We start from the raw sequence: 24,064 nt of genomic DNA, 5'->3' as shown, positions 1-24,064 counted from the left end.
AATGTTGCAACTGTCTTAGGTAATGATGAGAATTGCACCATTTAATGGGAGGGATAAATTTAATCTGTTATTTCTCCCTTAATTTCAGAGTCCACACCCTGAAACATCTCCCTTACCCCACTCTTCACTCCTCCTTGCCCCCTATCTTGTCTGCCGACACTATCTGCATTTTCAAAAGTGCTGGCTTCTGTTAGACATTGTAAGATCAGTTACATTAGCAATGATTATCCCCTCATATGTACTGAAATTAAATAAATGACCAAGCAATAAGCAGCAGCTCTTTCAATAAAAATGATATCCTAGCAAATAACCCAAGTGATCTCACTATTAGTACTTTATATATATCTTCTGGTACTCGGATGGTATGTCTGCCATCAGTTATTTGCTTTCTGCTTTCCTATTTATTTATTTAAATGGGAGTATAGAAGGGAATCAGTACAAAGAACTGAAGGAACTCTTGATTCCATTATAGTTTCTACCTCAATATGTGACTAACACTGACTAGTACATGACTGGATTTTGATTTCCTCTTTTGCTTTACAGTGGTGCTGGCAAAATATAGGTTTACTGGTGTCACAGAGTTTAAAGCCAAAGGGACAACAAGATCATTTAATTTGCCCACTTAAACACCTGCGAAACCCAACAACTGAAATTAGACTGAAGTAGACACATCAGCAGAGTCATCCTTAGGATTTATGGGGCCTTATGCAGTATTGTTAAACTGGTTTCCCTATGATCACAGGCAGCAAGGGTTGTGTGTGTGTGTGTTTTAGGGATGTGATTTTATAATCTTCAGAATACACTAATGACATATTTTTAAAACAAACTTCAAGCTCAGGTCCTGTGGACTAATACATTACATTCAGGAATGGACAGGAGATGGCAAAGGGCTTCATTACAGTTTGGCTCTTTCAAAGATTCTGCTAATAGGTCTGGCGGGCATTTTCACTTTCAAGTTAACTAGAGGTTGAACCTCTCTCGTTTGGAACCCTCGGGACCAGACTGGTGCTGGACGAGAAAATTTGCTGGACAATGGGAGGTCAATATTTTCTCGCACATTATCAACACTTCCACTGCTTACTGGGCTCTTAGAAGACATTTAGGGGTAAATTACAGTTAAATAACTGCACAGAGCACTGAGAGCCAGGACTGGTAGGTGGAAACAAACTTTATGGGACCATGAGAAATTTGGCAACACTCATGATAAGTAGTTGTCCAGCTAACTAAAATCGTGACGGACTATGGAGTTTGCCAGATAAGAAAGTTCCAGATTAGAGAGGTTCAACCTCTGGAGGAAGCAGAGCCACAGATAAAAGGTAGGAAGAGGCTGATGGGAGGACATTAAGACCCAGAGGTGCTCCAAATTTCTGGGTGCGCTACATAACTGTGAATTGTGCCTATGGGTAAGGATGGCTCTGCACAGGAGACTAGCCAGACAATACAGCGTAGCATGGTGCACCAATGCCAGAGGTCCCCCTCAGTGGCAGCAAAATAATTAGGTGAGAAACACCTTCCGTCTAAAAACGTTTTCATTGAAGCTAGTGGGAAACCTTCTGTTGATGTCTTGGGTACAAAAGTCAGGATCTGAATTTTATTTGTAATGACTATTTACATCTTAGGGATTTGTCGTACCTTCTCTTTGTCAATGGAGAACTTTCAGGATGGCATGTGCTAATACAACAATATGTCAGAGGCTTTGGGTATTTTTTGTTTTTAAAAATGCATTCCCATATAGTGACAGAGAGATAGCTGTGTTAGTCTAAATTTTATCAGAACAAAAAACCAGTCATGTAATAATAATACTTTTGTTAGTTGTTAAAGTGCTACATGACTGCTCTTTTGTTTTTTACATTCACATATGTGGTGTGTGTATGTGAATGCTCAAAACTTTGAGTGAAGTTTCTGTGTCTCAGGCTTTCATTAATTTAGGCTTAGGTTGTTTATAAAAGAGAACTTTCATCTTGTGGCTTAGTGTCACTTTAAGAAGTTCCTTCTGGCACTGTAGTATATATGCAAGTCATTCTTTTTATTAAGACTCATTTAATTAGATTAGAAGAGGCAGACAAGAGAGAGACTGTGGAGTTTTCAGATAGTGACTTTGAAACAGGTGCTTTGAAACTACCAAAGCACGCACACACTATGATATAATCGTCTAAAAATTTTGTTTTGAAAGCTTCATCTTGTTGTGCTTAAAGACAAATAAACCCCAACCTACATATTATAACATTGCATATCCCACAGATGTCTTGTTGTGAGTTCACAGTGAAAATGAGTTACGTTCTCACTTTAAATATAACAGTGACTATTTATCTAGTTCTGATTCCTGTCCCTTGAACATGCGAACACAACCCAAATATGAACGAATGAATCCTTTGAGCAACCTGATGAAGGAGGTACTAATATCCCCATTTTGCAGATAAGAAAATTAGGTAGAGAATGACTTTAACCAAGGCCACACAAAAAGTTTGTGACAAAGCCAGGAATAAGACCCAGGTCTCCAGAATTGCAGGCCCTTGCCTTCATCCCAAGAGCACCATTCTGCTCCCAAATTATTTCTGTTAATAAGCATTGCTAAGCTTTTGTAACATTAAAATAAGTAAAAATCTTTTGCTGGGTCAACGGGTCAAATATGCAAAAGCTTAGTTGCTAGTTTCTTTCTGAAGTGATGCTATGTAAAGTCTCAGAAATTTTGACCCCTTTTTACTCTGTCAGGCCAACTCTGTGGAGAGTTCTGCAATGTCATGTAGCAGAGATTTAGCTGAGTATTAAAGTTAGGGTTGAGTGATCACAGGATTACTTTATTGCTTCAGTGTGAATGACGATGAGACTTACTGCCGAGCAGTGACAGAGTATGCCAGAGCATGCGCACATGCAGGCTATCCCATACGGGACTGGAGAGAGGATTTTCCTGCCTGTAGTAAGTATCAACTTTTTTATATTTTTAATATCTTATTAATTTTCCAAATATACCAAAATAGCAGATACACTGTAACACAGTAGAATGCAGTATAATGAGCAAAGCGAATTAGGATAAAAGGAGGAGAGGGGAAGAGATCTAACTATTTTCAGGACAAACAAAATAATTTATTAGGTGATGAGCTTTTGTGAAACAGACCTAATAAATTTTTTTGTTAGTCTTTAAACTGATACTGGACTGCTTTTTTGTTTGGATAGTATATAGATTAGCATGTCTTTCTCTCTGTAACTCTCTTCAGGGTGTACCTTAGTCATAGACCTCTAACACGCCCCAGCTACTTTGAGTGTTTTGGAACGCCAGTTGATGGTTAACAGTGAGGGCAGCCTTGCCACGGAGCTGGGTACCAATGTTTGGGAGGGATAGACTGTTCCCTTTTTGCAGGATTAGTTATTGTAGTGACCATGCCACCTTGTTATCAGGTGACCTTAAAGTATTGGGAATACCTCCAAATCCAAAACATGAGGAGGGCTCCAACTGAGTGTCCAATATCAAGCTGGTCCAGTAACTTACCTAATACCAGAGATTCTTGGTAAAAGAGCAGCTCTAAAAGATAAACTAATGCTGTGCATTTCCAGCAGTGCTCAGTATGTCTGAGGCCCATTAATGTTAGTTAGCATTGTTGTCCTAGTTTGACCGTTATGTGTGGAGGAAGGGAAGGGGCAAAGTGCAGATGTACATACATACATAAACACATGTGCATGCTGAAGCCCGTTCCCGTGGCTCATAGGCTCTGCCCCCAAGGAGGGAGTGGTACCTGACCTGGCGGTGGGGGTGGGTTGGGATGAGTTCGCTTAATGGTAGAGCCCTCCCTGCTGCTGTGGTGACCTGAGCACTGGAGCTGTGGACACTCTGGCATCAGTGGCTGCTGTGATGCAGCTGCTTTGGTGCCTCCCTCCTGGGGCTGCTGCTGCTACTGAGGCGATGTCAAATACTGGCTCCTTCTCCCATCCACCTTCCCCATCCCCTTCTCTTCCTCCTGCCTTATTCCCCTCTTCCCCACTCTCTCTTCCCCCACTTCCCTTTTCCCTGCTCCGCTCTGCCCCTTTTGCCCTGCTCCCTGGTGGCACTCAATCTTGTACAGGAGATAAGATAATGTCATGTGATGAAACCTCCAGGAATGCATCCAACCAGAGTTGGCAGCCGTATCCCTCCCTTCCCCTCTGTTGAGGGCAATGATCCCCCCAGACACCTCCAAACTCACCCATGGAGTATGTGGGGACCACTGTATTTGAAAATGTTTCTTTTGATGTAGAAGCCGTAGTTTTCAGGTCTGCAGTTGCTTTCTAAATGTTATGTATAATTGTAGTCCATTGAGTTGGACGCAATTTTGTATCTAATTATCATTAAAGCATATTTAATGGTCTTTTAAATGCTATTTTCTAACATATATAGTGTTGCTGCGGCCACGATAGTCCCAAAATGTTAGCGAGACAAGGTGGGTGAGGTAATATCTTTTACTGTTGGTGTGAGAGACAAACTTCTGAGCTCCACAGACCTCTTCTGTGGGTTGGGGGAAAGGTACTTAGTGTATATAGAACAGATTGTTCAGCAGAAGCAGTTCATCATGGCTGGTGAGTGGACTAGCAGTTAGAGGAAGCTAATCCCCTCCCCCTGGCCCTTTCCTCTCCTTCCTGGCCAAGTCCCCATCCTTCCTCCTCTCCTTGTGTCCCCAGCTGGAGCCCGAAGCTCATCTCCCCCACTGCTGGCCCCCTCCTACTCCAGGTCAGTGTTCCCCCATCCTAAAATTCAGAGTGTGGCACATGCAGTGCCACTGACCCCACCCCTGGAGCACTGCAGCTGCAGAGCTTCAACCCCAGCCCCAGAGCATGAACCACAGCTGCAGCCTCCCTGGCCCCAGGGCTCCTGGTGCATGGCACCAACTCAGCACCTCTCACCCCCAACTGCAACAGTCGGCAGGGAAACAACTTGGTCTCTCCAAATCCCCCTAACAGGCTGTCAGGCTCCAGCCTCGCCCACTCCTGTCCTGCTGGAGCAGAGCATGGGTGGGGCCACACCAGGCTGTTTGGGGAAGTTCAGCCTCCCGCCCCACCACCACCTTCAAAACCCAGGATGAAGTGGCTCCAAAAACACCTCCACAGTCACAGGGGAAAATAGCATAGAGATACTGGATTTATGGCTGATTAAAGCATTCTATAACCAATTTAATTCCCCTCTTCCAATTCATCTCTCTCTTATTGTGGCTGGAGGGGTATTAATAGGGTTTTAACGATGGATTTATTTAACAATGATTAATTATACCAGAAACCTTGCACAGCCATTTATTTGGTGAGAAGTGCTACATTTAAGAAACTCTCCAATGACAGATAGAGATATTCTGACTTATAAAGGAAACATAATGCACTAACAGACATTGTGACTTGTACACATTTTAGCTGAAAAGTGTGAAGACAGGTTTATCCATCGGGATTGCATTAGTTGTTGCCCCCCAACCTGCACATTTGAAAAGGATTGTCTTGGCAGCAACCTCCATTGCTTAGATGGCTGTTACTGTCCAGATGGTAAGTATCTAATATTTTATCTTGACAAGTTAACATTGAGTTAATGCCTGATGTCACAGCTAAATAGACAGTGTCTAAATAGACAGTGTGCTTAACATTAAAAAATAAGAAAATATATTTTACATACATAAGCTTCTAGTTTAGTTTTAAATATAGCCAGGCTTTCTTTTCTCCTGCTAATGTTGTATGCCCTGGTTGTATTATAGTCTTCTAAAAATTGTTCAAAATACAGAGCAACTTTGAGTCAGACCATATCAGTTAAAACTTGGGTGATCTGGTGGGTGAGCTGTACAAATAAAAAGTTGCAGGAGTTTTAATTTTAACTAGCGTATCAGAATTTTTCTGAATTGTTTTGAGGGTTTTTTTTTTTTAAATAGTGCAGATATTTTATACTGTCTTCAGGAAGATTCTCCTCTTTGAAGCTAGACCCAAAAGGAGGCAAGAGGTAGGGTTGTTGACTATGTGGCCCCACCAGTTTTTTCCCAGTCAAATGTGTGTGTTTCTAAGGGGTCATTGAGGGTATTGTACATGGCATGTACAATCAGGGTGAAACTCAAGCTGCTTCAGAAGAACTGCTCAGAGCTCTCAACCACAAAATCTCCAGGTAAGCCCTTTAAATCAGTAAGTGGTGCATCTCTTGAGTGGACAGCTGGCTTTGGGGGGAATTTGTCAGGAAAGAGGTGCTGAGGGTTAATTAAGTACTGAGGCTCAAATCTTTTTTTTTTAACATTCCTGATAGGTGTAGCAAGCTCTGAGGTGCTAGAACTTGGAACTATTAAACTCAAAAGTTCCAGGACTCAGAGCTGGCACAAACTGAGCCCTAATTTCACCCTTTCACTGAACTGAACTTTTATGCTGCATAATGAACAGTGGAGCAGGTGGATGGCCCAGCACTAGTCTAGGATTTGAGAGAGTCAGGTTCTGCTCCCTGCTGTGGCATGGATATCCTTTGTAACCTTGGGTGAGTCACTTAGTCTCTCTGTAGCTTAGTTAGGGTGGCCACTCATGCATTTCAATACTTCCAAGAACAGCATGGTCCTGCAACCTGGCTTGACCCTGTCCCCTCTGGTGTGCTGGGCATGTAAGCTCACACCACGTAGAACAGAGGTTCTCAAGCCTTTTATTTCTGAACTCCTCCCCCACTGCTGACTGCTACAATGTGCTATAAAATTCCACAGCCCACAATTTGTTTGGATGGGAGTCAAGGTGCAATGACAAACTCTTCAAAATGGCACCCTTCATCCAGACAAAACCACGCCTGGGGTAATATCAGTACTGGACAATGGACAAACCATTAGAATATGGACTATCTGACTTAAAACTGCATGAATGACTGTACAATGGAGGTCATGGAGAAGAGATGCGCACTGCTGAGATAAAACCACCCATTGAAATATCATGGAAGAGGTGCCCCTATGACCAAGTGGACATAAAGAATGAACAACAAAACCCCAATATTTCTGTCTTGTTTTGAGTCTTGTGTTTTTTTTTAAACAAATATAGGTCTTGTTATGAACAATGGAACTTGTATCTCTGTGTCAAATTGCCCCTGTATTTATCATGGGAAAGCCTTCCCTGTAGGCTCAAAAATTGAACAAGAATGCAGTCAGTGGTATGTAACTTCTCATCTACTCTTTCCTTTTTCACTTATCTGCTTGGAGGATGGTTACAAAATTACATTACATGTTTCAAGGATGTTCTTTACCTGGATCTACAATCAGGACTGTCCCTCCAAATTAAGTAGTGCCCTATGCTGCGTATGCCTAGTGCATCCCACTCAAGCAGGCCCAATCCTCTGGCCTCTCAGTCCCTGCTCCACCTCCCGGCCCTGGTGCCCTGGATTCTCTGCCCTTCCGCCTGGCCCTGGTGCTCTGAATCACTCACCTACCTGCCCCTCCACCCAGTCCTAGCACCCCAAACCCCTGATCTCCCACTCAATTGCCAAGACCCAGTGGCCGAAAGTCCTGGCTCCTCTGCCTGGTCTCAGCAACCTGAATCTCCCTCACCCCTATGCCCGGCCCTGGCACCCCAAATCCCTGCCCACTGCTCATTGCCCAGCCCTGGTCTCCTATCCTACCTCCCAGGCCCAGCAGCCCAAATCCGTGGTTCCCTGTTTAGCCATCTGGCTGTGGCAGCTGAATTCTTCAGCTCGCCACCCTGCTGCCTCGGCCTGGTGAGCCAAATCCCCCAGCCACTCACCTTTCCCCTTGTTCCCCCACCAGCCTTCCAGCTCTGTTCCTGCCCCCATAGCTCTGCACACACTCAAACACACACATGAGGAGGATGGGGGAGGGGTGCAATTGCTGAGGCTGTGGAGAGCACCCGAATTCATAAGGATGGCCATGTCTCCAATTCATGTTCCGTATCTAATCAGAATACAGAGAAAGTAAATCCTAAATCAAGTGTGAATTTTCAATGTCTGAAGTTATTCTTTCCCTAAAAACTTGAAAAACAGCATGTTCTGTCTTTTGTGCTTTGTTTAGTACTTGTACTGGTGGCATTTGGAACTGCACTGAACATGACTGTCCAGGTAAGCACATTTTAACCATCAGTAGAGAGATCACCAAGGATCTGAGGCTCATTGTGGATCACAACCTAAATAAGAATCAACAGTGTAACACTGTTGCAATAAAACCTAACATCGTTCATTCTTACCCTGTTGTAAACAAGACATACAAAATCATTCTTCTACTTTACTTCAAGCTACTTAAGTGTCAGCTAGTGTGTGGCATCTAGTTCTGGTCATGACATTTCAGTAAAGACGTAGACATGTTTGAGAAAGTCCAGAGAAGAGCAAGAAAAGTCATTAAAGGTCTAGAAAACATGGCCTATGAGGGAAGATTAAAAAATGAGTTTGTTTAGTCTGGAGAAAAGAAGACTGAGGAGATATAATGAGTTTTCAAGTACATAAAAGGTTAATTATAGGGAAGAATAAGAAAAAATGGTGTCAGCCTCTGAAGATTGGATGAGAGGCAGTGGGCGCAAGTTGCAACAAAGCCATATTAGGCTGGACATTAGGGAAAAACTTCCTTACTGTTAGGGTAGTTAAACATGGGAATAAATTGCCCAGACAGTTTGCAGAATATCCATCACTGGAGATTTTTAAAAGCACGTTGGACAAACACCTGTCATGGATGATCTAAATAACACTTGATTTTGCCATCAGTGCATAGGAGTGGAGAAGATGATCACTCAAGGTCCTTTCCAGTCCTAAGATTCTGTGCTGCTATGTGTCCCAGACGTTGCAAAAGATTAAAAATAGATATATTTTAGGACAAGTGGTAGGCAACGTGCTGAAGGATATGCAATCCATGTCTCGTTACCTTTCAATCTATCGTTTGCACAACTGCAGCAACTAAAAAAAAAGGAAAATAAAAGGGATAAGCATGTGTGCTGTCTCTTGCACACTCTCTTTTTCTCTCTGTTGCTCTCACACTGAGACATGCAGAGAAAAGAGGAAGAAAACTATTTTGGCAACCTTGTAGGAGGGAATGGAGGTGACTATAATCTTCTTGTTGGACTTTGCCTTGCATTATTATTTTGAAGTGGGGGAGGGTGTGCACTCAGGTATCATAATAATGAATGCCTGATCAGAACCTAGGGATGCTGCACATGTAAAACTGCATTTGATGAGGTGATTCCTGATTTCATCATATGCACTAAATATGGAACCAGATGTAATGGTGACGAAATACATTTAAATTAGGCTGGAAAATGTGCTTGAGAATAGGTGGTAGGAAAATGTGCCTGTATTGCTTCTTTTCCATCTCTGACTCCATGATATAGGTCTATGCAAATGAACTTCCCTATTTATTTAACATTGTTCTTTCTCTCAAGCTGAATGCGCTATCGTAGGTGATTCTCATTTCACAACATTTGACGGTCGTCATTATACCTTTCTTGGGAGTTGTCAGTACATACTGGTAAAAGGCACTGGGAAAGACAAATTCACAGTCACTTTACAGAAAGCTCCGTGTGGTCAGGTAAGGTCACACTTGAATTTGAAATGATAAATGTGTACGTAAAATTTTCAGGTAATCTTCTGTAGCCAGCCACTGTGTATTAACCTGGCATGCTTAGTAGTAAAAAATGCCAGAAACAAAATTGAAACAGTTTAGCTGGTTTTTACATTGAGTAGCTAAATATAGTTTGAGCATGAATTGTGTTTTATTTCAATTACCACTATTGCCCTTTGTGAAATCAATTGCTGCCTTTCTAGGATAAAGTCTACAGACCTTTTCATTCATGCATGATTACACAGGTATCTACATATTTGGTTACAGCATGAGCAGGTGTTTTAGACAGAAAAATGCTTTTGCTGAAAGAACTGGCAGGTTTAATATACTGCCAGCTAGGTAGGAGAGATATCTTAGCCGCTTGAGACGCTTATTTGTTGTTTTCTAGGATATCACTTGCCTTGGAACAGTTCGTTTGAGAAGTTCACCAAAATATTAAAACATTACCTGCCATCCATATCGGTTTGTGGTTGAAGAGTTCAGGATAATTTAGTGGTCTGAGATAACTGAAACCTTAACTTTTAATTTCCTTCTTTTTGAAAAGGTTAAATACTTGATGTTATTTTAACATATTTTTGGAGGTTTATAATCTTTTTCTGGAGTCAAAGGTCATGCCTGTTTTCCAAAGGGAAAGGAAAAGGTCTTTTGTTAGTATGACTATAGGTCCCTCCTAAAACTTTGAGGTATCTAGGCAGGGGAATCTTTTTTGGGTCAGCAGCCACTGATCAACAGAAAACTCAGTCCACAAGTGAATGAGAAGAAAAAACAACAACTAAACAAAACAAAAACAAACAAACAAAAATACCCTCCTGAATGTGGCCTCCAACTTTGATATGCAGAAAATAAGACATTCACCTCATGCGTCTAGGGGCACCAGGGTTCCCCTGGCACTCCAGCCCCATGGGTGAGTAGATGCCCAGTGTCAGGGCTTCTCCCAGGGCTGGATTAACTCTTCTGGGAGCCAGGGGCTAGTACCTTTTGTGAAGCCCCCCTAGGATCTGGGGTGGGGACAAAATGAGTGATTCAGTGTATGGCATGAGGCTTCCAGGAAGTGGGCTGATGACAGATGTGCAGGAGCTGGGTGGGAGTGCAGGATCCGGGCAGGAGAGGGATGCAGGAGCAGCGCAGTGGGGGTGGGGAGCTGAGGTAGGAGGGAGTACAGGAGTGGGCTGGGGTGGGCAAGAGTGGGCTGGAGGTTGGAGTGTGGGGTCTGGGTGGGAAGAAGGGTGTTGGAGGGGGCAGGGGATTGGGGCCTCTTCCTGTCATAGCCCCTGGGAGGGGACAGGTGGCTTTGCACTGCCCTGTGTTTGCAAGTAAAGCTATCCACCACTCCCACTGTCTGCGATTCCTAGTCAATGTGAGTGATAAGGGAGGAGGCTGCAGGAATGGAGCTTCCCTGTGCTGTCATTCCAGTGCAGAGATGCTTCCCCTCTTCACCAGGTAGAGCCCATGGGCTGGATGTGGCTGGTGACTTGCCTTGATTCATCCTTTGAGGCCTGGGGCTTCTGCCCCCTGCAGCAGAGTGCCAGCACTGGCTTATCCCACTGCGGAGTGCAGGGACCCTGAGCCTCCCGTGCCAAATCAATGCAAGCCAGTGGATTATAGGTTTAGTCTTTGATCCTTCAATTGGCTGTGGGCCAGACCCTCATTCCTGCTCAGAGCAACATTTCATTCAGTAAATTCCTGAGTGGGCTCAAGGCCCATATGGGCCTGAGTTTGCCTGCCACTATGCTTTTTGCATAATTGGTTCCACACACCAGACAATCATGTATGGCACGTCTCTGTGTGCTTTGCACTCAATATTTGCATCTGGCTTCCTGTATTTCCTCCTCTCTGATGCTTCTAGTTTAACATTCTGGTTGGTGGAAGATGACAAACATATCTGATAAAGCATGCTGGTGGTTGCTTTAGCCGAGTATTTTCTTCACTAGCTTTGGATGAACACACTGAAGTTTAATTCAGAATTAGTAAAAAACTCCTTGTGCAAAATTCTGTCTGTTGATAAAATTCATTTTCACACAGAACCTCAACTATGGCTGCATCCAGTCTGTAACACTTGTTCTTGAAGATGATATGAATAAGCAAGTGACTCTTACCAGGGATGGCGAAGTCCAAATTGGCCCTAGCCACAGTTTTAACTTTAATGGTAAGAAAACCATGCATTAGAGTTCACATTTTTGCCTTTCGATTTTATAATGCTTTTTATTGCACTTTTCTACACATACCATGAAAGGTGCTAGCTACTATTAAAAGACTTACCTTTCATATATTGTACAATAACTGTATGTAGTAGAGAGGAATCCCTGTGTCATAAATGCAAGGACACCTACAGATGTCAGCCATTCTGATTTTTTTGCAGGATCATCCTGATACTAAAGGGATGATCCTGCTTAAATGAGGTTTATTGGAACATATTTCAGAATGCAAACTAGGCACAGCTTGGTTTAAAGGCATCTGCATGGGACTGAGAAATAAGAATGGTGAGTGTTTGACTCTGATACTGATTTGCTGTGTGACTTCCGGCAAGTTAGTTCACCTTTTTGTCTCAATTTCCCTGCTTTTAAAACTGTGGAACAATGTTTACCTGCCTGAGAGGTAACTAGTGAGATTCTAGTGTCTTGGAAGTTAAGAGTGAAGCTAGCATTTGATTATGTCTTCTGCTCAGACAAATTTGTTACACTGAAGTTGTTTGTGAATATCTGTAAACAAATTAGTGGGGTCAGGAGGAAACCTTTCAACAGAATATTTTAATTATGAAAGACAAATATATGAGCCAAGGAATTCAAAAGTTAAGATGCTGCTTAGCAGCCCCTTCCCCCAGCCAAAAACAATTAAAGCTCTAAGCACTGAAAGTTTGGAAAGGTAGTTAAGAAGCTCCACCTTTGTATCCTCAGTGCCTTGTGGAATATTCTTGTAAGGTACCTACAGCATGTATCTATGACAAATATCTTGGCATTAGAGCTAGGACATGTTGTTAAACTCTGGATAGATGAATGTTTGGCTATCAGCAGGAGCACTTTAAAGGCTCATACACTGACAGGTTTTGTCTGAAGCTGCAAATCATTTACATTGCAGTTTAGGCAAAAGAGTGTTATGTAAATTAGCTACAATGATGTACTGGGTTTAAAATGTTTGCAACTGCAGGGACCCAACCACTATGGATCATAACTGGATACAAAGTATGTAAATTTTCCGTTGCTCACTCTAAAGCTGCATCTATATGGTCCCCCCTTTTGGAAGGGGCATGCAAGTATGGCTAATCAAAAATGCAAAATAAGATCAGATTTACAAAACTTGTGCCTCATGTTCATACTTCTGCAGTCGTATTCCCAGAAGTGATATTTTAGGGGGAAAAAAAAACAACTGTGTAGACGGGGTTCCTTCAAAAAGAAATCCTGTTTTTGGAAGACCCTTATTCCTGAAACAAATGAGGAAGAAGGGTGCTTTTGAAAAGGGGGTTTCTTTTCAAAGGAGCCCCATCTGCACGGCTGTTCTTTTTTCTAGAAAATGTCTCTTCTAGAAGCATGATCGCATGAGTATGAAAATGAGGCATGAGATTTGTAAATCTTCACTTCATTTGCATTTTTTATCAGCTGCATTTGCGCACCCCTTCCAAAAGGGAGGGGCCGTGTAGTTGCAGCTTAAGGGCTTTATTAGGAAAATGGGCTGGGTATTGTAGAGGGCTTTGCTTGCAGGTGAAATGTAGTATTAATAATGAAGTTCTTAGGTAATATGTTCTGCATGAAGACATTAATGCACCTTACAAATAGGTGTTAAATAATTCTTAGCTCCCCTAAGAATCAAGAAAATTGTTCTTTTCCCATTTTGTCAGATGAGAAAGCTGAGGTACGGAGATTGAATAATTTATCCTAAGTCACACAGGAAGTCTTTGGCAGATACTGGAATAGAGCCGCATTCTCCCTTGACTTTATCCTCAGTGGGACTGTAGCAGAGAGGTAGTTGTGTTAGCCTGTATTCTAACAAAAGAAAACAGCAGTCATATAGCACTTTAAAGACTAACAAAATGATTTATTAGGTGATGAGCTTTCGTGGAACAGACCTAGTGGGACAGACCTAAAGTGGTTCTAATAAATCATTTTATTAGTCTTTAGAGTACCACATGATTGCTGTTTTGTTATGTCAATGGCACTGTCATTCTTCTCACCTGAGGCATGATAATGTTGTTGCTGTCTTGTCAAAGAAAGGAGAATGAGAGACTGGTCTCTGTTCTAGTAGCTGACACATACAGGAATGTGACTCATGCATTTGTATGCAGATTACAGTACACTGCAGTTGTGGCATCTGGTTCATCCTGTCAGTTTTGAGGGTGTACCTCAGGGTTTGGGGGGGTGCAATCCAAACCAGCTAGGGGATGTGTCATCTTGTGCTTTGATGCCCTGGGAATTTAAAAATACCGTACCACTGTAGCTCCCAGTCTCGAATGCTGACAGCTATCCTACAAACATACAGGTCACTCCTTGAGTGTGTGTATGCACTAAACAGCCCAACTTCAGTGGTACTGACCCCAACAGTTTATCTGCAGCCACACTCCGGTTTCTACCAGCCTTGGTTACAATCAGCTACATGACCCCGATCTACTCCTGTTCTTGAATTTCCCCAAAACCATGTTCCCAGAAGTGCCCAGCCTTCTCGGGCACTGTGGGATACTTCGGGAGGCCAATAAAGGTGATTTGAAATAACTCAATTTCTACACTAGCCTTAAGTCAACCTTGTCAATTTGAACTTGGCATTACTCCTTGTGAAATGGGCAGGGAACCAAAGTCAGCTTGAGCACCCCATAAAATCAGCCTAAAGATATTTGCAGTGAAGACAGGTACATTATAAAATCGAACCAAGTCCCTTAAAATCAACTTTATGCTCTAGTGTAAACATACCTTGAGACACATGAGATCTTATTTATTTAATTGGGATATATATATCATTCCCTGCAAATACAACATTGAGTAGGTTTGTATTAAAAATAAAACATTTAGTAACAATAGGACACAGATTAAGCCAACTGAAAGACATACATTTAGAAATGACCACAAGCAAATACAAGTGAAAACATGCATCTGGAAATTTTAAACTTAATGAAACAAGATACAGGCTTTCATCAAGATGCTTTTCCTCAGTAGTCTTCCTTCTTCCCAGCTATGGCTGAATTTCCCTTGGTCATGACCTTCCACAGATGGACAAGTTGCTGGTTTTCTATGTTTTCCTACATGAAAGATCTTTACTGAAGCAGGTTTCTCACCTATATTCAGTTTCAAGAGACTTTAACCCTCCCCGCCTTGGTTGAAGGACATATCACTCACCTTGCAAGAGCTCAGTCCTCTTGTCTGACTAGTGGTGGATGCCAGAGATAGCTTCTCTCTTTGCTTAGGTATCTTCCAAAATTCAATGACCTTATTTCAAGATAGGATGACCTTATGCTGTTGTCTTCTTGTGGTGTTCCCCTCCCACTATAAGCAAATGGGTCTTCTATTGGTTTGATTCCACCATGTTTAATTTATACAGGAGACAAGTGAATAGCTGCACATCCCTTCCTGTCTGGGGACGCCTCTTTCTCTCTTTGTCTGGACATAGACTATAAAGTTTGATACCTATGAGTGTCCATAATTCCTTTTAAGGTGTTAATATATGTATATTTTACAATCCTATTAATCACTAGTATGTCATAGGCTTTCATTATTAATCACTAGTATGTCATAGGTTTTCATTAAACATCTCACATAATACACTTGTAATACAGTAATATGGTATATAATCTGCTGCTTATCACTTGAGGTTCAGGGCCCCTGTCTTGATATCTGGGATAAAGTTTCTCTTTTTTGCTGGAAGCTGTCATCTCCTCCCACTTAGTATCTTAGTTTACCTAATACATAAATAGGCCTTCCTTGTCTCTGCCTGACAACAGAGCTGGTCAAAGAAGCAAATACACATTTATTTTTATTTGTCTAGGGCAGATGTGTTCACAAACTCTCCCCTGACATTTCAGTATGTATCCATAACTTTTCGTGTACTCTGTGCACGTCTATCACATAAAAATACTAATGATTCGTAAGTTATTAGTTTTCCGGTGGCAAGTTATATGACGGCTTTTAGATACCTGATAACCACAGCGAGTCAGTGTTGTGGATATGGCAGCACATTTCTCAGACCTGACACACAAATGGGCTTCTGTGTCACAGTGTGGTATATATATGTCTCCATTAGCTTTGGTGGAGACTGGGCTGGGACAGGGAGAGTGTTCTGAGATTTGACATATTTCTTAATTTCATAACTATAATTTGCAAATTTTTTTTTTTGTTTTTAAGTTGAAGCATTTAAAACCATGGAGTTAGTTTCTGTAGGAAATATTTAAACTGAGGAAAAATTACTCTTTTTTTTCTGTTCTGTGCAGAGGATATCGAAATTCGGAACCTTTCTTCTTTGTTTGTGCAGTTGAAAACTAGATTTGGTTTAAAGATTCAATTTGCTAAAGATGCAGAAAGACTATATATACAAGTCAATACCAACTGGAAGAGAAGAACACTAGGCCTATGTGGAACTTTTAATGGGAACTTAAGAGATGATTTTCTGTAAGTTTGTTTTATATATGTCTAGACTGAATTTAAAAATGTGAAATATTGATCAGTTGTTAGTCATTTCACTAACACTTTCAGATTCTGATAAACCAATCAGTTAAAAACACGTGAGTACAAGAATGTCAGCTATTTACATTTTTAACATTGAATTGGTTCACTCAGTGCTCCCACGCGATGTGTTCTGGAGATTAGAAAAGGGCCTAGATGTCAGGATTTCTGATATGAAATTCTGTGCTATTGAAGTCAATGACTCACTTCAGTGGGATGAAGATTTCACCTCAGGACTTTATTCTGGGCTCTGTAGTGTGATTTTGCCTCTCTGCTTCAGTTTACTCATGTGTAAAAATGGGACTATGTCTTACGTACTACATAGTAAAATTGGTTAACTCACTAATGTCTGCAAAGTGTTTTGAGATGCTTGGATGCAAAACAATATATAAATGTAAATGATTATTTATGGTAGTGCAGAGATAGAAAAATGAACCACTAGAGATTTATCTAACACACAGACTATGTCTATATTGTGTTTTTCTACATTGTATTAAAATGCAGGCACTAAATTGATCAAGGGATTGCTTTCATCTCTTACATCTCGTTTGTGCTTTGAATTGGCAGATGTATGTCTATGAATTGCAGATCTATGTCTGCCAAGATCATGGTTGTGCAGTTATGTTTTCCTAAGAGCATATTAGTTAACATATTTATCATTAGTCAAACAAAAAAATAAACTTAGGAGTTTGATTGCATCCCACAGCGTATTCATCCTCTCTACTAGATTTAGTGACAGCACACCACAGGAATTACTACCTGGGTTTCAGAGGACAGAGAGATGATTCATTCCCCAAAGGAGTAAAAGCAAATGTTTAACAGAAGACACATCCTGTATCATTGTTTAACCCTTTGACGCCAGAGATCAGATTTCCTTGCATGACGTCCACTGCTGGTGATGGATTTACTGGGAAACACCAGCACAAAAGGATTAATGGTTTCTTTACGTCTTGGTTGTATTAGAATTGCAGCACCAGAAAGACTGAGAACAGTTGATGGGATTTTGAGTCATTTCAGCGTTCTCTGCTGGTGGGTTGAAGTTGGGATTCTCTGAGCTATAAATAACATTCACTTTCTAGCAGATTAACTTTTTGTTTTTGTAAAACCTTTTGCTCTTATTTGGTTTATGGGCTGGATATGACTTTTTAAACCAAGGGAAACAGCCTTTCTGTGACCATGCTGATTTATTTCTTGACCATGGTACGGCAAGAAACTACCTTCTACATTACTAGACACCTTCTTCCTTTTTAAGAAAGAGTAACAAGCCATCTGTTTATTCAAATGTGTTAGTCCTGGTATTTCCTGGAAGAGCCTTTGCATCCAAACTGTCATCACAGGACATCAGAGCCAGGAAAAAAATGACAGCATCCAATATTGCTGCCATTCTCAATTGATTTCTAGACCCTTATTATTGCTTGATTTTTTTTCTTTAAACTTAAGAACAGAAGAATCCCTTAATAACCAAGAACATCCTTCTCTCTTCCCTTCAGTCAGACTTTACATCCCTGAAAATCCTTCAGACTTTATTCCAATTCTTTATAGAAAGTATATTTGTTTGACATACTGAATACAACAATACAAATCATTGAGATCTGGCTATTTGTCAGTTTTTTGAGGCTTCATTAAGTAGATTACTTTTAGGAGTGGCCAAATGCTGTTCTTGGTAATGGCTCATCAAACTTAATATGAACATCATCACGTGGGGTGGAAGTAAAGTCAGAAGTTTCAGAATCAGTAAAATATTAGCTGAAACTGAACCTGACTTGTACTGTACTACTTGGAAGGCTAAAAATGCTTTTGTGAAAGAATGTATTGAATGGTGAACTTGCTTATGTGTTTGAGGCTCTTTGACTTGTGAACCTATGTGGTCAGTAGAAGGAAGTAGCTCAGGTTTATGTTCATGACCACAACAACAGCTAGTGTCTGTTACTTATACATGCTCTGGGGTTAATTTTGCTACCACAAGCAAGAGGTTATGGGCCATCTGACTGGTCAGCAACTTTGGAATTGATGAGAGCAACTTTAGTATTAGAAATTTATTGCCTTTGAATAGGTTGTGGAAAAGAACATTATGTAGTTTATACTTAGACATGAACATTGGTTTCCTTTTTTTAGATAATGTTTTACAAAGTAATTTGATTTGCATTTAATAATAAAATAGGTCAGTTATAGATCATTTTTCTTTCTAAAGAAAAAGAAGAATAGAAACAAACAATTACTGAAGTCCTTTAAAGTGTTTTTTAAGGATAGAATTTTCAACAGCTCTCTGTTCTGTCATAACTTGTTGCCTTTGATGTCAGCGGTGAAGCTGACTTCAAAGCATAAGGCCAACATTGAATACTTTGGAAAATCCCATCCTAAATTTTTATTCCATCCTCTGAAATTGTCATTCTTTTTGCAGTGAGTTGGGTTCTTATGGTTCAAATTCCATACACTGGATGCAGTGTAGCTTAGACAATGGAGCAGGGCTCAGAAGACTTTGGTCCTAGCCTTGCCACTGGCCTGTGAGGTGATCTTGGGCAAGTCACTTCACAGCTCCGTGCCTCAGTTTCACCATGTGTAAAGTGAGGATAATACTACTGTCCTCCTTTTGTAACATGCTTTGAGATCTACTGATGAAAAGTGCTAAATAAGAATTAGGAGTTGTTGTTTGCTGGGGTAATTCTGACAAATGGGGGCAAGAAACCTGAAAGAAGATTCATGTTTGTTTTCCTGGTTTTAATGAGTTTTTAAAAAATGTGTTATGAAGACTCTTCTCTTTTGTGATGGATCAAATACCATGGGCCTGGGATAGTACTGCTGTTCCAGAATCTATACATATGTCCAGTTTTCAGGTAAATATCTATCATACAGAAATTTGACATTTATCTGAAAACAGAAATGTGTGTCAAAGCTGAAGCGAGTTTGCGTCTGTATCTCTCTGGCCCTTTGCAGCATCACCATCTTGAATTCTATGGCAAGATGATACTGAGCGATCTAAGTTTGCAGACGTGTCCAAGTGATTTAGAACCACAAAGCTCACTTGGGAATTGGTAATCCTAAATCACTGAGGCACTTTTAAAAACAATGCCTGAGATGAACAAGAGCATCTGTCAGCCACAAATTCATTTATATTAGAGGAAATGAGTCAAGAATGTTATAAAGAAGTTATAGCAGAGATTTGGCAAACGTTTTGCTGAATGTTTGTAATAATGCAAAGGACACGGGATAGGCCTTAATTAAGTATACTTAGGGTGACCATCCTGTATTGGGTGGGACGATCCCATATTTGGGACACCAAAAAGACATCCTGACTTTTTTTTTAAAAGGGACTCATTGTACTGTATTTGCACCCCGCCCCCACATGGAAGCAGGGGGAGCATGGGCAGTTATACCTTCCCCAGGGAGGCTGGCAGCTGTGGCTTCCCTGGTCTCCTCGGGAGCACCAGCGGCTGTGGCTTCCCTGGGGCTTCTGCGGAGTGCCAGGAGCTGCCGCCTCCTTCCCAGCTGCCCAGGGCTTGGAGGAGCTGCCCCTTGCCCCATATCTCTCTGTCTCGTATTTGGCACAGGGAGATATGGTCACCCTAAGTATACTTAACTTTCCAAAACATTGCTGTACCTATACCAGGCATACTAAATAGATGAAAGACTAAATAGTCTTTACAATTTTGAAGGTGGTATTTACCCATTGTAAAGAAGAATGTTTTTATGAGAGTTTTGTTCATTTCATTCCTTTGTAAAGATTCTCACGCAAACTGTGGCAGGGAAGTTCCACTGTTGCGTGGAAACGATGGATGAGTGTGAGATAGCTGTAAAAATGCAATCACTAGTCTGTGTGAGAAGCCCTTCTACTAGGCAATGCTCATCTTTTACTTTGTCTTTCCTTTGACCTGCAGGTCTCCAGCAGGGATGATTGAAGGAACCCCACAGCTTCATGCCAATGCATGGAAGGTTTCCTCAGCTTGTTTTGTGCCTGTCAATGTTCCTGTGGTTGATCCTTGCAACATAAATCAACAAAATGGTACAGTCTTCCTTTGGAATGTTGACTTAGATTTTTCTTAACCATATTACTAGATCAAGGCTTTGTTCTTCCCATTCTATCTGAGCTTCATTGTTGTGGATTATCTCTGGGTATTGGTTTTACTTCAGTTCTACATATATACTGATTTTTTTTCTATTTCCTAACCCTTTCCTTTGGTGTGCGTAATGCCCTTAACATACAAATGGAAATAACCTTTCGCATATGCAAAGGTGATTACATAATTTTAGGTGTGTTTAACTTTCCTTTGAAGAAACATAAGCATGTTTTGAAGGCTGTTAGGTTTCCTGTCTGATATGCATGTGTAGCTCACAGTGATTGTGTCTTATCCCTGGGAATTGTTTAGACTTAGTATTTTTAAAGTTTTTGTGCGTAATCCTCAGTTCCTTAATCAGGCAGTACCTCCCCTGAAACCAAGGAGACAGAGCCCTGAGTAGGAAGATGTACCTATCTCACAGAGCTGAAGGGACCTTAACAGATCATTGAGTACACCAGGACCAAGCACCATTCCTGACAGATTTTTTTTTTAAATCTATTTGCCCCAGAACTTTTAGTGGCCCCCTCAAGGATTGAGCTCACAGTCCTTGGTCTAGCAGGCCAATATAAGCACAGAGTCCAGAATAATCTTTAATTCTTAGGAAGCTAGTGAATCCTATGGTGTTTTATAGCTTCAGGACTAGACTGTTTCTAGCGTGCTATGGTTATCTGTGGTCAGTGCCAATGGGCCAGCTTTGGACTATTTGTGTAGAGTCATCTCCCCACCTTTCCCCCCAAGATACCCTCTTCCTTCCTCTGGCCTGTCTGAAAGATTGCCCTGCCTTGCTCTGCTGTCAAGTTTCATCCCCTGTCTCAGACAGGAAAGCAGCATGGGTGAGTGATACAGAGCAGCTGTAGTGGCTGGGGATGGATGCCATCTCATACAGCACGCACAAGGACAGTGGGGTTGATGTGGCTGAATGGAAAGATCATTATCAGAGACCTGAGCCCTCTTGACATCTCTAGGAGAGGGCTACAGAAGGGTCTAACAGGTGGGAGGGCTCAAAGAGATGTGTGATTGGTGGCAAAAGCCATCAGAGATCTGAGTTTGCTCTGCTCTCAGCCTTTTATTTGAGTTCAAAGGACATACATGCTCATCTTACTGTAGGCATCCAAGGATCAAAGTACTGTAGAAGACTCCAAGTGCAGCAGTAAGTCCACATCCTTTCCAAAGTGTGGTGCCCAGAACTGGACACATTATTCTAATTGAGGCCTTATCAGTGCCAAGTAGAGTGGAGGAATTACTTCAGCATTACCATGGTGGGCTGGATTAGGTCCCAACCATGCAGTTGAACTGGCCACCTGTGATTTTCTCTGTGGCAGCTATTTCACCATATAACAGCCAAGCATTCGGTCATTCTGCTTCTCTTAATGCCATGAGATAAAATGAGTGAAAGCATGAGATGGGCTGAGCATCAAAGCAGAAATAATGGAGTATTTCGGACCATATAAGAATTTCAATGGGCAGGTCAGCAAAAAGTCAGTAACTCCAAAAAGTATTATGAGACATGTAGAGAGAGCAGTAGTCTTGGGACAATTGTGTCCCAAAGCTCCCATTTATAGTAATTCCCCAGCCTCTATGCCTAGAAAAGTTTGGCTGTTGCAAATCCCCAATGACGTTCCTTGTCCTTTAGAAATATAGTCTGTTTCCATTTATGTGTTTCCTTTGCCTAAGTATAGATTTTTATTTAGCTACATATTCTGATTGAAGCCAAGTTCCTTGCTGAAATATAACTGTATTTTATGGGACTACTTTATGGAGAAGTTTTATGGCACAGTTGTACGAATTGATGTGCTGTTGATACTCTTTGCTGTTTATTTTTGATTGATATGTTATCATGGGTACTGCCAAAAAAGAAAATGTTGCCTTTCCTTAGTTGGCTATGCATCCCACTGTGATATCATCAATCAAGAACTTTTTGCTCCGTGTCACCCATACATCAGTCCAGGATTATACTATCAGCTGTGCCGTTTTGATGCCTGTAAATGTGGAAGCAGCTGTTTGTGTAATGCACTCGCACACTACGCCTATATCTGTGGCAAGCATGGAATTGCTATTGATTTCAGATCTCATGTTTCATACTGTGGTGAGTAACTTTTCCCAAGGAAGAGTAGTTTTAGAAATGAGGAATGATTAGGCATTCTTTGAACTAAAACAGATCTTTGCTTTGTGTTGGAAGCTAGAATCATGCTTGAGGATGTTTAACCACAAACATAATACACAACAGATGCACTTGCTGGGCTAAAGGTGTTACTCTTTGGAAGGAAGGGTGATGTGTGTGATGTGGAAGGGGGAACAGAGATGTAACGCCAGTCTTCCAAATCCTTGGCTACTGTCCTAGCCTCTGGATCATTTTTCTTCTCCAGTAGAAACCTGAGTTATTAGAAAGATATTGAATATACTTTGAAACACATAATTTTTTCAAGGGTTTTTCTTAACAAAAAAGGAATCTGAATTTAACCATTTAAAGCCTCACCATAGTGACATTTCTGACACACTTGAAATCAGAGTTGGGCTGAGGTGTAGCTGAGAATCACATGATTAAACCCCAGCACATCTCTGCAGTAATTTGGGATAGTATATCTTAAGCTGCGTCTACACGTGCACGCTACTTCGAAGTAGCGGCAGTAACTTCGAAATAGCGCCCGTCGCGGCTACACGTGTTGGGCGCTATTTGGAAGTTGAAATCGACGTTAGGCGGCGAGACGTCGAAGTCGCTAACCCCATGAGGGGATGGGAATAGCGCCCTACTTCGACGTTCAACATCGAAGTAGGGACGTGTAGACGATCCGCGTCCCGCAACATCGAAATAGCGGTGTCCTCCATGGCGGCCATCAGCTGGGGGGTTGAGAGATACTCTCTCTCCAGCCCTTGCGGGGCTCTGTGGTCACCGTGTGCAGCAGCCCTTAGCCCAGGGCTTCTGGCTGCTGCTGCTGCAGCTGGGGGTCCGTGCTGCATATACAGGGTCTGCAACTAGTTGTTGGCTCTGTGTATCTTGCACTGTTTAATGAAAGTGTGTCTGGGAGGGGCCCTTTAAGGGAGCGACTTGCTGTTGAGTCCGCCCCGTGACCCTGTCTGCAGCTGTGCCTGGCTCCCTTATTTCGATGTGTGCTACTTTGGCGTGTAGACGTTCCCTCGCGGCGCCTATTTCGATGTTGGGCTGAGCAACGTCGAAGTTGAACATCGACGTTGCCAGCCCTGGAGGACGTGTAGACGTTATTCATCGAAATAGGCTATTTCGATGTCGCTACTTCGAAATTAGCTATTTTGATGTAGCGTGCACGTGTAGACGTAGCCTTACTGTGTTATCTCACACTGTCATGAATGCATCGAAGTGTTTTTACTGTAACTTCATAAGATGATGTTGTTTCCTACCTAGGTGTCGTGTGCCAAAGTGGTATGCTCTATCATCTGTGCTCTTCTTTTTGCAAACACTCCTGTTCTTCCCTCTCTGCTTTGCATGTCTGTAATGAGGACTGTGCTGAAGGATGCAATTGTCCTGATGGGAAATACTTTGAAGAATCAATCAACTTTTGTGTGCCAATGTAAGTCATATTACATTGTTCTGAATATACTGGGTATGGTGCTTTGCAGCAAGTCTTTAGAACTCTTTCTTGCATCTCATTTTGTGTTCTCCTTTCTCCGACACTGTATCAATTATTACTGTATCAATTATTTGCCGATGATAGGATAATTGCTGACTGATGGCCAACAAGAAAAGTGATTTACTGATTCAGTGTCACTAAATGGAAAGTAATGTGCATGTGAGGGAAACATTTAAATGAGTTGTATGCCTTTCAGGGTTCTAAATTAACTACATCAAGTTAAGAAAGAGACATCTCTGACACTGTAGTCAGCT

The 24,064-nt window shown here is 41.6% G+C and overlaps 1 protein-coding gene across 1 annotated transcript in view; it reads left to right on the top strand.

Annotated features, from left to right (window-relative positions):
* The window catches only part of OTOGL (otogelin like), a 153,383-nt gene that overhangs the window by 18,074 nt on the left and 111,245 nt on the right, over positions 1-24,064 (top strand). Inside the window, exons 8-17 of the mRNA XM_075003706.1 lie at positions 2,811-2,917; positions 5,371-5,496; positions 7,000-7,108; positions 7,980-8,026; positions 9,334-9,479; positions 11,535-11,658; positions 15,919-16,096; positions 20,026-20,150; positions 22,082-22,291; positions 23,585-23,750. Of these exons, the coding sequence (XP_074859807.1) occupies positions 2,811-2,917; positions 5,371-5,496; positions 7,000-7,108; positions 7,980-8,026; positions 9,334-9,479; positions 11,535-11,658; positions 15,919-16,096; positions 20,026-20,150; positions 22,082-22,291; positions 23,585-23,750 (1,338 nt within the window). The remainder of the gene's footprint in view (positions 1-2,810; positions 2,918-5,370; positions 5,497-6,999; positions 7,109-7,979; positions 8,027-9,333; positions 9,480-11,534; positions 11,659-15,918; positions 16,097-20,025; positions 20,151-22,081; positions 22,292-23,584; positions 23,751-24,064) is intronic.

The sequence above is a fragment of the Carettochelys insculpta genome, chromosome 1 (genome assembly GCF_033958435.1).
Source record: "Carettochelys insculpta isolate YL-2023 chromosome 1, ASM3395843v1, whole genome shotgun sequence".
In the NCBI taxonomy this organism is placed as follows: domain Eukaryota; kingdom Metazoa; phylum Chordata; order Testudines; family Carettochelyidae; genus Carettochelys; species Carettochelys insculpta.
The sequence above is the reverse complement of the archived record's forward strand: the minus strand, read 5'-3'. Positions and strand labels throughout refer to the sequence as shown.